Source organism: Setaria viridis, chromosome 4, assembly GCF_005286985.2.
Source record: "Setaria viridis chromosome 4, Setaria_viridis_v4.0, whole genome shotgun sequence".
Taxonomy (NCBI): domain Eukaryota; kingdom Viridiplantae; phylum Streptophyta; class Magnoliopsida; order Poales; family Poaceae; genus Setaria; species Setaria viridis.
This window is the reverse complement of record NC_048266.2, coordinates 6973761-6987854: the sequence shown is the minus strand read 5'-3', so window position 1 is coordinate 6987854 and position 14094 is coordinate 6973761. Positions and strand designations below refer to the sequence as shown.

The 14094-nt window shown below is 41.8% G+C and overlaps 1 protein-coding gene across 2 annotated transcripts; it reads left to right on the top strand.

Moving 5' to 3' along the window:
- The first annotated feature begins 1133 nt into the window (after positions 1-1133).
- Positions 1134-10165, top strand: LOC117852230 (serine/threonine-protein kinase TIO). Of its 2 annotated transcripts, XM_034734232.2 has the most exons (23): positions 1136-1307; positions 1446-1583; positions 1729-1803; positions 2055-2147; positions 2246-2320; positions 2424-2516; positions 2997-3060; positions 3618-3702; positions 3924-3996; positions 4079-4147; positions 4237-4314; positions 4439-4538; positions 4623-4766; positions 4887-5025; positions 5549-5714; positions 5922-6020; positions 6105-6620; positions 7347-8492; positions 8561-8794; positions 8902-9045; positions 9138-9218; positions 9318-9506; positions 9716-10165. In XM_034734232.2, exons 2-23 carry the CDS (start codon positions 1494-1496, stop codon positions 9959-9961), a joined length of 3999 nt encoding a protein of 1332 aa, XP_034590123.1. In that variant the 5' UTR covers positions 1136-1307; positions 1446-1493; the 3' UTR covers positions 9962-10165. The 2 variants fall into 2 exon arrangements, with proteins under 2 accessions (XP_034590124.1, XP_034590123.1); XM_034734233.2 differs by lacking the exon at positions 2424-2516 and having other exon boundaries at positions 1134-1307.
- The last annotated feature ends 3929 nt before the right edge of the window (positions 10166-14094 follow it).

Genomic DNA, 14094 nt, shown 5'->3' with positions numbered 1-14094 from the left:
GTAAAATACCCGCACAGTTCCAAGTCGAGGATTCCAACATGGTACGTTTCTTCCTAAGGAACTTTATCAGCCGCTCAGTTCGCAGTTAATTAAGCAAATCTACGTTCTACGAGGATGTCGCGTCTTTAGCAGCACGGACCATCCAATATTCCAATCAATCACCAAAGACTCCAAATGAAACAGGAAGATAGCAAGTGCAGCGTGCACTGTTTCTTTGTTTTTACCTAGAGTTGTGTGATAGTGTGATACGCTCGCGGCCGGTGTGGGTCAGTGAGGGCACCACCTATGTGTAAACGAAAAATAGAGCTCCTACATGGTTATGCTGTCTGCAGGTAACCTTTACTATGAAAATCACTCCATCCCTTCCAAATCGTAGATCGTTTTGACTTTTCTAAATTCATAGATATTATTATACATTTAGATATACACTACTATATCTAAGTGCATAGCAAAACAATACATCTTAATTAAAATGACCTGCAATTTGAAACGGAGGAAGTAGTTACTTTTGTTGTATCTGTCATACTCCCTCCATCCTACGAAAAGTGCATTCCTAATTTTTGAAAAAAAATCCCACAAAAGAATGCAATTAGATCTAACTACTTGCCTAATTAAGTGGTTTGCATGCCAAATTTTACTGCATGTGACCAACAAATGAGGGTATTAGAGTTTTTTCACGCCACCACTAATCTGTCCTAGAAAATTAGTCTCTTCATGGACGGAGGGAGTATGCAGAAAGAAATGTTGAATGTATTGCACGTATTATGTGTTTTTATAGGGAAAACCGGTGGCGGATGCAAAATGAACACATTACAATTTACTAATTACTTCCCGCAAAAAAATTACTAATTACTACCAGCTAATGTATCTATTATATTTTCCTTGCAGATACGTAGGTATTATTTTTTAAGAAATGCCAGTATAATTTAATTTTCCTGATGAATTGCTAGGAAATATTTATTTGTGATGATCGAGAAATACGTGCAAAGGAAGGAAAAGGGAGTAAAGGACCGAGAAAAAAACTAGAAATGGAAGGGAGGAATGAACTGGGCCACCGGCCACGCCTTCCATCCTCTAGCGCTGGGCTTTGACTCAGATTTTGTGGCCCAAGTACACAAGGGCAGAGGCTGCGGCTGAGAAGTGAGAACGGCACAATGAGTTGAATCATCCGGGCGGGAAGAGGAGACTTACTCTCCTCCACCAAACTACCCTGCGTCTGTTTCTCGCCGGCGGCAGCGGCGCTGGGCGAGCGGCGGCGACTGGGAGAGGGATTCATCTGCGCTTCGCCGGCGACGATCATCCTCTAGGTGCGCCGCCCTTTTCCTTCGCTCCCTGCAGTGCGGAACCGAGCACCCTAAGCTATGTGCATTCGGATCTGACCCACTTACTAGGATGTCAATGTATCATACCCACTAACTTCGATTTTTGTAAAAAAATATTACTAGGCCCTCCCCTGATCCGGCTGCCCCTGATTGCAAGAAGGGTTTCGCGAGATGGGGATAGAGGATTACCATGTCATCGACCTTGTCGGGGAGGGCTCCTTTGGCAAGGTTTACAAGGGCAGGCGCAAGTACACTCGCCAGGTCAGCATCATTCAGACTAGCACCCTTCATCAGTATCCTGAGTTCCTGACCCATCTGTATTTGGGCCTATATGATGATTAGATGAATTGGATTGTTTGGCTTTATAATTGATAGGTTTTTTTTCTGTGTTTTGAGTTCGATTCAGACGGTTGCGATGAAGTTCATTCTTAAGCATGGGAAGACTGATAAGGATATACACAACCTTAGGCAGGAGATTGAGGTAACTACAGATGTTTTTCTAATTTCTACATGGACTTCAAATTTGGGCAATTTGCTGTAAAACACAGAATTAGGAGTGTGTAAGAAAACCAGAATTCAAGTGTAATATTTGCAGCAGTTCATCTCTCCTTGCAACTGCAGCGTGTAGCAATATGTTTTACACTAGTTGCCCACCCACTTGTCTAGCTTACTGTGGGTTTTTCTTATCTTACTATACCATCTCATCTTTTGCTGTTGTCCACAATTATGTAGATCCTCAGGAAACTCAAACATGAGAACATAATTGAAATGATCGATGCTTTTGAAACCCCTCAGGAGTTTTGCGTTGTCACAGAGTTTGCCCAGGTACACAAAAGCTCAGGTTGATTACTGTTTGCTTTCTCGTTTTTGATTGGTTTCAATATATTTGGGCTGACTAGCTTCACTGAAAATGCTTGGGTCAGGGAGAATTGTTTGAGGTGCTTGAGGATGATAAATGCCTTCCCGAAGAACAAGTTCAGGCGATTGCTAAGCAGCTGGTATGCACTTCACTCTTTTGTGTTCTACTGCTCCTTGCTTGCGCACCATAGCAGTCCAGAGTTCTTTCTGTTGCCTTAAATTTTTCAACACATCTCATTTCAGGTAAAAGCATTGTATTATTTGCATTCCAATCGTATTATTCACCGGGATATGAAACCTCAGAACATCCTTATCGGGAAAGGATCTATTGTAAAGGTAGTTTCTGTTTCATGTTGGCATGCACAATTTGACAATGCCTGGTAATCCCTTTTACATTTGCTGAAGTTTCTATTAGATGACCAGCATAAAGTTTCTTTGCTGTACACTGTACAGAAGTAGATGCCGCAAAACACATATTCAAGATGCTGTTCTTGCTACACTACTATCAAATTATGAATTAGTTGCTACATCCATGCAATTTTACACATATAAAGTGCACACAATCCTGTATTCCGTGGTTCAGCGCAGTTTACCCGTCCATCCGATGTGCTCTAGTTCATGATGTTGACTGGATGTGGCTAATCATGTTACTCAAATGAGCTTTCATCCCAGAAGCCATGATTCTTTCCTTGAATGTTCAGTTCAACAACTGGTGTTTATGGCACGTTATTTACTGTTCCTGTTCTAGTTGTAATTCTCATCCAATACACTACAATGTTTGAAATTATATTTTTTTTCTTTGTTGCCTATTTACAGCTTTGTGACTTTGGGTTTGCTCGTGCCATGTCAGCTAACACTGTTGTATTACGCTCCATAAAAGGTATTATTTTTCATCTTCTCATGCTAGCTGACTTTTTTAAAAAAAAAACCATTTCCTGTCTTGTAGCCTGTAGGTAAAGTCTACATGTGCCAGTTTGGTATGTTTCATTTCATAATCGATCACATATCTCTGAATCTTGGAAATCCTTCTTCTAGCCATATGGTGACTATTGGCAGATATATTAACATTTTGATTTCCTAAACTAAATGTAACAGCGATTGATGAATTTAAAAGAGATCATGCGATTCAGCTGTACTGTTGTCTTCTTCATCTCTCTTAATAAAGCTGTAATACTTCAGTACATAGGTCATTTATGAATTGTTCGTGTTTCCTTAAAATTTTGGACTGGTCTTTTCACTGGACACAGATGATCCCAAACTTGTGGCTCTGCACTACAATTTATCATATGAAGTTGTCTCCTTTGAATTGAACCAGTCCTTAGTGGTTCTTTATAGCTTATTCAGGCATATGCCATAGTGATATTGGTTGATCTTATAGATAGCCATAAGTTCCTTTTGCCAACCTCTCATTTCACTAGGTTTCCTTTTCCTCCGCAGGAACACCTTTATATATGGCTCCAGAACTGGTGAGGGAACAGCCATATAACCACACAGCAGATTTATGGTCGCTTGGGGTTATCTTGTATGTACACCTACGTTTTTCCTATTTAGACCTTGTAACTTTGTAATCTTCTATCGCTAGTACATTCTAGATGTCGAGGTATCGTGTTTCCTTTTGTGTCACTTGGAAACTTAATATATTGCTGGCTTTTGGCACAAAGTTCAACTCTGTGCCATCTTCTTGCTTTTTGTTTCTTATCCTTTCTACTTTCGTCAAGTTAAATTTACTGTTTGGTTGGCCAGGTATGAATTGTTTGTTGGACAGCCCCCCTTTTATACAAATTCGGTCTATGCACTTATACGGCACATTGTCAAGGTTAGCATGCTTATTTAGCTATTCTCTTTGTGACCTTTTGCTATTTTTAAATTTGATTTGTATCCTTGATTCAATGTGGCAGGATCCTGTGAAATATCCAGATAACATGAGTTCAAACTTTAAGAGCTTCCTGAAGGGTTTACTAAACAAGGTCATAAATGAGATTTTGTCCGCAAATCACATCTAATGAGTTCATACATTCCTCCTTTTCTTTTCTAAAGCTTGTGTATGATGGAATAGGTGCCTCAAAGTAGATTAACCTGGCCAGCATTGTTGGAGCACCCATTTGTCAAAGATGATTCAATGGAGTCATCAATTGTAAGTATCTTCAGTTATGTGCTAAGATAAATAAAGAAATTTTAGTATATAAAGAAAATTAGTACTTAAAGTATCAAAAAAATTACATGCTAAAAGCAAATCATTATTTACACTTTTTATCCAGGACACTCGAACTGCACCTTTTGAAGTTAAAGGATCGGAGGATACTCGGAAAAAAGAAATCCAAACACCAACGAACCAATCTTCCCAAGCTGACCCAGAAAGTAAACAATTTCAAATACTAAACCTGTTTCCTTTTGCTTAGGTATTTTTTGTTCAAGTTCTTAAACTGATCTAATGTTTGGCAGGTAGAATTACTGTTACCAATAGGGAAAATGCCTCTGATAAACCAAAAGGCAACAGAAAACTAGATGTACCTATGCAAGCTACCGAGGACCATTACGGTTCATCTACTGGTGCTGATCCTGAAAATTGCTCTCCATCTCCCTCAGGCAAGTCATTGTCCAAACACATATCCAAATTCTGACTTCTAATTAGTATTTGTCAGTAGTGTTGATGATTCAGCATGTTTCTTTTCTGGATGTATGCAATTTCTAAATACTTCATTGCAGAGTGTACTACTTTGGATAAGCTGGAAAAAGCTTCACAAACAGTAAAAGGTGCAAACAGCATTCTTGAAGATAGTGAAGCACTGTCAACCATTGTCAGCCCTATCAAAATTTGGTTGACTAATCCTCCAAGTTCACCCAGGTATGTAGCTTTTCCATTCCTCACATACTGTTTTAGAAGTTCTTCTCTCTTCTGGAAACTTAAAGAAAGAAAATGGTTAATGTTAAGGGCTAGTGGTCAAGGCTAATAGAGTCTTTTCCTAGTATGTGGTTCCTTTATCACTTTTCATGTTTGCCCTCTACTAATTTTACATCAGTTCAGTGGTAATTTCTTATCAACATTTGGGCTGTCTAAAGGTGTGAGAACCTGTTTTGTATGGGGTCTAGGAATCCTAGGCTCTTTTGCAGTTGTTTATCTAGCTTGAATCAGGTTAGAAAGCTGCTGCTTCTGCCTATATCTCTTGTCCTTTGGGCTAGGCGCTCTTTCTGTAACAGACTCCTTGTATTTCCGTTTCTCTTGAAATGGGAATGGGGCAGAGCCTCGCGTCGAGAGAAAAAGATAGAATATTTTGATGAGAATATTGTATTCCCTCAGCAGAAGTCTTCTCCTGGTTTCATCATGCGAAGTCTCTAATTTCAAGCTATGCTTGGTTCAACTTTTACAGGGAACTGAATATTGATGGAGCAAATCAGTCACTCAGAATTATTAAAAATTTAATTGATGCCAGTTCATGTCAATCTTATGCAGCAATAGACATCTGTATGCTTCTTGAGTTTACAAATCTCATTATCAGAACTAAGCTTTCAGATGCTTATGGCCTTGTGATGAAGGTACTTTCATCAGTCAGACTCTGGTTTTTGTTCACTATAAATTAGACACATCCCAGTAAAGTAGTAAATCAAATGAAAGTAATCTTTTGACATACTATATCCCATGAATAGGTTCTGCAATTCTCATTTCCAAAGCAATTCTTACTTTATTAGGGGTGTCTTTGATGGTACAACGTGCCGTGTATAACCATTTTTTTATTTGTATAGTGCCTGGCAATTGCTAGAAAACTACTGGATACAAATGATGAACTTATTTTAAGTTCTTATGACAGATACTGGTCCTCCCTTTATGAGCTTTATTCACAGGTAACGCTTGGCTACCCACTTCAGGTTTTATTGTCAGCTTCGTTTCACCCTCTGTATATTGATTATGAGAGTTTTGATCTGCAGATCCTGGTTTCTACAGTGGATCCATCTGGAAGAATTCCTCGTGAGTCAACTGCCTGCCTTGCTCTGATGTTATCCCGGGTTATCTCTGGGTTGAAAGCTAGTATGTCATCCGAAGGACCAAAGCCAGTTGACAAAACTCTCCTCAAGATTATTGATCAGTCAAGGAGGTCGCAATTGTTGGAACTCTTGTGTGAATGTTTGATAGCTTCAGGTTCAGACATAATATCAGGTTCTACGAACATGGTACCTGCTGCTTGTGAGGCATGCAAGGCTATTTGGTATCTAGCTCATGCTGTTGAAATTATGTCCATCAGTGCACAGAATTTTTCATTTCCCTTCTCTAACTCATGGCGACATATTCACTCAATTCAAGAGCAAGGTTCAATGGCAGATTCAAACTCAACCAATCTGATAAACATATTTGTTAAATCGTTTCTGGGCTCACGACCAATGCAAGTTGCAGTTTACCACTGCTTGCATAATGGTCTGGAATCAGCCATTCATGCTTGTCTTCAGGTATCTCTCAGATGCTGTATGACTACAAATCAATGCGTTTTCTCGTAACACCTTTCTTCCCCATGTTGTAGATCTTTTTTGTAGCCCTTGTGAAAAGTTTAAGAAAATACATAGCTGTGTGCTTATAACTTATTTTATATTCAGTACATTGCATTGGCATGGTGGAAATATCATCTTGTGTTTTTCCATCACAGAATTGATCAAATTTAAGTTTTAGTTTTCTATAAAACCAATAGAGATTAGAAATGTATGCGGCGTTGATTGAACATCCTTTTTCACCAAGAACTGTTAGGAAAAAAAATCTTTATTTATTTTTTTACATTCAAACTGCAACTGTTGCATTCACAGTTAGATATGTAACAAACTAAGTATGGAATCAATAATCAACCCGATTAGATTTCACGAGGGGTAGCACAGGGAACTTGCTGAAGTAACTCCTTGGAATGAGGTCAATATTTTGGTAGCCTTAACCTCAGGATTATAAAGCATAATAGTTGCATTGTCAGCAGCAACGTTGTAAAAAATCCCATTTCAGAATTTCTTTTGAGTTTTGACAGATCATTTGGCAACCAAATTAATTACATTGCACATGTTACACTCTTCGGTTCACATGCCACATTACTGCAATCCATTTTCTATTGCGATAAATTAATACAATACAGTTTTTTTTGACTGATTCTGCATCGATTGTATTTATTCTTAATGCATTTAAATTTTGCTTTTCAGCTTATCTCAAGGGCCTGTCTGCAGAATATGTCTTTCTGTGCCATTATTTGTCGTCCATGGAATTTGCCATCTGATGTTGATGCAGTAGAATATGGTGGAGATGGAACAATTGTGTCTGACATGTTTTCATTATTGTCGCTGTGTGGATCAATTTTGAATAAGGAATCCAAGCAGAACAACAATCAGAAATGCAAGCTATCCAACCCTCATGCCCTGGTAGTGCACTGCTGCCTTGCATTAGCAACAATAGCTGCATGTCTGAAGTCAGGGGGGGAATCGTCAGCATCTGTTATCCTAACTAGTTCCCAGAAAAAACAGCGGTCCCGGCTCTCAGTTCTCGCACACCTCTCATCAGTTGATGATACCGTCAAGAGTTGCCTGCAGCCACACTGTGCATCTGCAATGCTTGCGCTCTCAGCACTTGTTTCGCTTGAAAATGGAGGTCAAACTAGATCTTCTCTTTGTGAAACCGCACTTGCTTTGTTTCCACGTATGGCAACACTGCACACTTTGCTGAAGCTTTGGTTATCTGATGGAAGTGAGGCACTTTGTCGATATAATGCTGGCCTTCTGAATCTTTTTGGACTCCGTGATGGAAGTATTGGGCTGTTAGAGACAAGACTGAAATGGGGCGGGCCATTGGCCATCGAACAAGCCTGCTCAGTTGGCATCCCACAGCTCCTAATCCGCTTGCTTACTGATGGTTTCTCAAAGGAGACATCTGATGGGAAAGATGGTTCAGCGAGCCGCAGTGGGTTGTCTCCATTGGGAGTTGTCTGGACTCTTTCTACTTTATCTCAATGCCTTCCTGGTGGAATTTTCCGTGAGGTTCTGTATAGAAGGGAACAGTTAAAGCTCTTAACTGACTTGTTGTCTGATGTACACCTCAAGGCATTGGCAGCCTGGACAGGTCTTGGTGGTGGAAAGAGGGGAGTCCGGGAACTGATAAACTCAGTTGTTGATATCTTGGCATTTCCATTTGTTGCTGTGCAGAGTTCTCCAAACATGCCGTCGGCATCTGCATCCATCAATAGTGGCTTCCTGCTTAACGTTGCATCACCTGGTGTACGAATTGGTACAGAGAATAAGGAAATGCTGAAAACTATGGAGCAAAACATGCCGCAATACATTCAAGTTCTGCTAGAGGTCTGATTAGTTGGCTCTACTTTTTCCTGTTTATTAGTGAGCATTTCCATGATCTTCTCTTTCTACAGGTTGGTATTCCTGGATGTATGCTTCGCTGTCTTGACTATGTCGACATGGAAGATCTAGCTAGGCCCCTGGCCATTGTGGCCAAAATGGCAGGTTACCGGCCATTGGCTTTGCAGCTTCTTAAAGAAGGCCTTCTAGATCCAAGAAGAGTAGCAGGATTACTCGAGGGTCCTATTGCGAAGGAGACTTTGCTTGATTTCCTTATGATTGTTTCTGACCTTGCTCGGATGTCAAAGGTTTGTCATTTCTTTGCAGCTCTGCACTTGTCTAGGAAAGATGTTATATTGTGATGCTTTAGCTTTGTTGGATATACAAACTGATGATATATCGTGCTTGTGCCTAGGACTTTTATGTACCAATTGATAAAGCTGGCCTTGTTGGATTTCTGAAGAACTTCTTGTCTAATGAAGATCCTGATATAAGAGCAAAAGCTTGCAGTGCCATCGGCAATATGTGTCGCCACAGCTCCTACTTTTATAGTCCACTTGTAAGGAAATATGCATGTATATTGTCTTTTAATTTCTTCGCAGAATGAAATCGCACGTTAGTAGTATTAACTTTGCTGATGTCTGGTGGCAGGCAGCAAATAAGGTGATCCAGCTCGTGGTTGACAGATGTTCTGATCCCGACAAGCGCACACGGAAGTTTGCATGTTTTGCTGTAAGTTTGTAAAATGCCTTTAAAAGAGTTGAACTTCTGGTTATCCAGTGCCAAGAGGAGGGTTGGACTGAGCTACTTGTTTAATTCTTACCATGCCAGGTTGGCAACGCTGCTTATCATAATGACATGCTGTATGAAGAACTAAGACGGTCCATACCTCAACTCACTACGTTACTTCTTGGTCCTGAGGAGGATAAAACCAAAGGCAACGCTGCAGGCGCGCTCAGTAATCTAGTGAGGAACTCTGATATACTTTGCGAAGACATCGTCTCCCAGGGCGCAATTCAGGTTTGACAAGTCTCGCCTATTTCTCATCGTCATGTTCTGTTGTCTGCATTGAGTGGCTTCTAGTCCCACTGCGGCTCGATAAAACTGTTGAGAAAAGCTTTCAGTTTCATCTCCTGTTCTATGAAAAAAAAATGGACAGACGACCTTAATTCTGATTAAAGAACTTCGTCAAGTCTTTGTTACATAACTCTCATACCCCTGTTGTGCAGGCGCTGCTGAAGATGGTCGGCAGTTACTCTACTGTTGCCCTGAGCCCCAGCAGGCGGGATGCTCTTACCGAATCGCCGCTGAGGATCGTGCTCTTTGCCCTGCGCAAGATGTGCGACCACGCCATCTGCAGGAACTTCCTCCGATCTTCAGAGCTGCTCCCAGTCATCGTCCACCTGCGGCAGTCACCAGATCCAACAATCTCCGAGTACGCTTCGGCCATCGCGAGTAGAGCGTGCCAGGCCTGACGTTTCTCCAGGCAGAACTCAGTTCAAGTCTTGTGCCCAGGCAGGCATGATCATGCCACCGCGTCCCAAATCTAAAGTCCAGCTGCAGCTGGAGCTGTAATGTAGTATATACGGAATACGGATCAAGCAAACTACCAGATTGTGCATATGTATAAGCCAAGTAAGGCCTGGTTTGGTTACATGTGCTTATTTAGCACCCGTTCACATCGAATGTTTAGATACTAATTAGGAGTATTAAACGTAGACTATTTACAAAACCCATTACATAAGTGAAGGTTAAACGGCGAGATGAATCTATTAAACCTAATTAGTCCATGATTTGACAATATGTTGCTATAGTAAACATTTGCTAATGATGAATTAATTAGGCTTAATAGATTTGTCTCGCCGTTTAGCCTCCACTTATGTAATGAGTTTTGTAAATAGTCTACGTTTAATACTCCTAATTAGTATCTAAACATTTGATGTGATACGTGTTAAAAATAAGTAAAGGGAACCAAACGCCCTCTAATTATCCTTAAATCCTAATCCACTGTCAATTAGGCGTTTTGAACTGTCTGTGTGCTGCTGAGTCTAGAGAGAGATCAGGGCGTGAACTGATTTGGTCATCATCACTGCGTAAAGTTGCCGAATCGTAGATTATGAGCCTGCTTGCTTCTCAGCCCCCGCATGTCACGCTCGTGTAGTCGTGTGCGGCGCGGCCGCAGGAAAAATATTGCGTTGGAATGGCCCCCACAGTCCTCCGCGCGAGGACCTCCTCGTGATTTCTGCCACGTGAAGACTCCAGCGGATCAACCCTTGCGGTTCCCGCTCGCGCGCCGTGCTCGTTCCGTAGAGGCAGGCTCGCTCGCTCGGCTCGCTCCTGTCGCCCGTGGAGGTTTCTCCAGTCGCAGAGGCCCTCTCGGCTTGAAGAAATAGAAACAGAAACCAGCGCCTGTCGTCAAAACCTCCGCTAGCGCCTCTCGTCAGAACCTTCACGTGAGAATCCGTTCGTTGTCGCCTCCGTCCTCTGCCGCCGCATCCTCCGTCGTCCGCCACCGCATCCCTTACGTGCCGCCGACGCTGCCACCATTTTCTGATGTTGTAGCCTAGGTCAGGAGAAGACGTTCTTGTGCGATGCTAGATCGTTGCAAAGAAGGAGAGCTCCATAGAAATCTTCGACGAGTATTGCAGTCGTAGCAGCCGTCACAATGAGAATGAGATCAGGAGGATAGCAGTCTGCACTCCACGGCAGGAGAAACCTCCTCACGTATCGCAGTTGTGATGGTGGTAGGAAGCCAGGAGAAGGACAACGTTCTCGACTCGTCGCCTATGGTGTCGTCTATGCCTGCCCTAACACACAACGGAATGCAGCTAATGCAGGTACATATTTTTTTTCACGTTCTTTGATCATCATGAGTTTTCACGTGTGTGTTTGACTGTGTTACATAACTTCCACCTCCACTGATTTGTGACCATATACATGCTAGATTGCAAAGAACTACTCCGGCAATAACATCAGAGTTTGTTGCATGATACTTGAAGAAATAGTAGATGAAGTACAAGATAAGATAACTAAATTAGAAATAATTTATTTAACTAAGAGCATAATTTATTTTGTATCGTATTATTTCGTATCGTAGAGGTAAGTCATATTAATTCTACCAATTCTCGACTTAATGTACAACACATGGCTGATGAAGTTGTGCAACCTATGATCGTTCTTGGAATGGCTTTCGAATAAGAGGATAAAGCTTATGAGATGTACAACACCTATGCTGGTAAGATTGAGTTTAGTATTAAAAAGAGCCATACAAAGCAATGAGGAGATGGGACTCTACATCAGAAATATTTGGTTTGCAGTAACGAAGGTCATCGAGAAACTATGTCATCAAGGCACGCTACAAGGACGGATTGCGATGCTCGTATTCAGTTTAGTGTTAGTAAAGAGCGGATTTGGACGGTGCAAAAGGTTATACTTGATCATAACCATTACCTTGCTAGACCAAATAAAAGAGACAAGCTGAGGTCCCAACAAAGTATTCAAGAAGCGGATAGGAAGCTAATTGGGCAGATGAGGGAATCCGGGATGAAGCTAGCCCAGGTTTTGAGTTTATGAAGGAGTTTTATGGAGGAGCTGACAAAGTGCCATTCTCACGGATGGATTGCAACAATGAGATTGGCCGTGAGCGCAAGAAGTACTTGGAATCCAATGACACAAACACTACTGGAATACTTGAAGCGTAAGCAGATAGAGGATCCAACATTTTTTTATGCTATGCAAATAGACAAGAAAGATGGTCGGATAGCTAATTTCTTTTGGGCAGATGGTAATCTATCATGGATTACACATGCTTCGATGATGCTGTGTCATTTGACACAACGTTTGAAACTAATAAGTTTGAAATGCCTTTTGCTCCATTCCTCGGAACCACCCATCACATGCAGACTATCATTTTTGGGGCTGCATTGTTATTTGACAGACCATACCATCATTTGTTTGGCTCTTTGAAACCTTTCTGTTGGTGCTAAAAAGTCAGCCGATTGATCCTTGGTGTCGGATACACGACCCAGGAGAATCTGCTTAACTCCTGTTCGGGTGATCGCCCTGGTGCGGTTCGCGCGGCGTGCCAGCCAATCTGACCTGTTGATTGGCAAGGAGTAAAACGTGTCAAATTCCAGGAGTTGCGATCGGCTAAAGTTCCAATCTCGAGGAGCGTATCGGTGAATCGGCCGATTTGCTATAAAAAGATAATCGGCTATGATACAGCCGACAACCACGTAGCAATTATGAAGAAAACTACTAGAGTAAACTAGATAACGCTACAAGAGCAACACTTGAAATAGATCTAATCGGCTATATATAAAAATAATAAATAAAGAATAACAATAATAAAGCCGATAGCTCAAACCTCAAGCTGGATAACTGGTGATAAAACTAGAACTACAGGTAAAACCTATAATCTAGTAAATATCGATAACTGGTGAATAAATCTAAACGAAACAACAGCAATACGCCCGAAGTTAAAGCTTAGATATTACTCGATAAATGGAACTTACAGAATCAGCCGGAGATCGTGTCGATGCAGCCCTGCCAACCCGTATGAACTCGTGAAAGAAGAAAAGTATTGGCGAAGTCGCCGACTTGAAAGTAAAGTACGAGGAAATAGTAGATTGTTGTATTGATTGATGTGTTTTTTTACAGATCTCTAAAGATAGATATTTATAGCCTGTTACAACCAATTTCCTAACCGACTAGGATCTATCTCTAATTTTAAACGAAAATGAATATCTACAAGTACAACTCGTATCGGAGTTGGTTATTGTATTTCTGCGGGCCAATCCTCCTTCATCTTCTCTTTCTAATCCACTTTAAGCCCATATTGGCCCAATTGCTCCAGTCTTTCAATCAGCCAATCTCTACCAACTCCGTCCGCCAAAACACTGCAGCGCCAATCGGCCGATCTCCAACTGTAGCACCAATCGGCCGATTTCCAATTGTTACCTTTCAACTCGCCGCATCGGCCAGTCCTTTCTCCTCTTTGACACCGATTCCATACGTGTCAAAATCTGGTGTCAACACATGCCCCCCAGTTTCGGAGTAAAACATAATTTTTACTTCGAAATTCCTTTCAACTTCTTCTCCGAAACAAACGCATTAAAAATATCCTTCCGTTTCGCGGTCTCCTACCTGATGATTGCAACCGTTTCGAAACGGGCGCCTAAGACAACCACTCCCTCGAAATTCGTGTAGACGGCGCGGTAAAAATCCCACCTTTACCCCTTCTCGAACCGTCCTTAAATACTGGCATGTTCCGCACTTCTTTTTCACAAGCTAGTAACTTCCTTTCTTGGCGCACTAGTTTCCATCTTCCTCCAGCGCCTCCTTAGCTTCCAATCACATCCTCCAGCGACCCCCTTTTCATCCACATTCCACACCATCTCCCCAATGGCGGCGCCGTCAGGAACTTCACCAGCACCAGAGATCCCGGCGGCGGCTCCAGTGGCGGCGGCAGCAGCTCCATCGGCGGCGACAACAGCTTCATCGGCGATAGAGGTCCCACCGACGGCTTCGGCGGCGGTAGCTCCACCAGCGGTCCCGCCAGCCACGATGACCTTCATCCCGGAGGTATTTACCAGAACTTTTCTTTTTA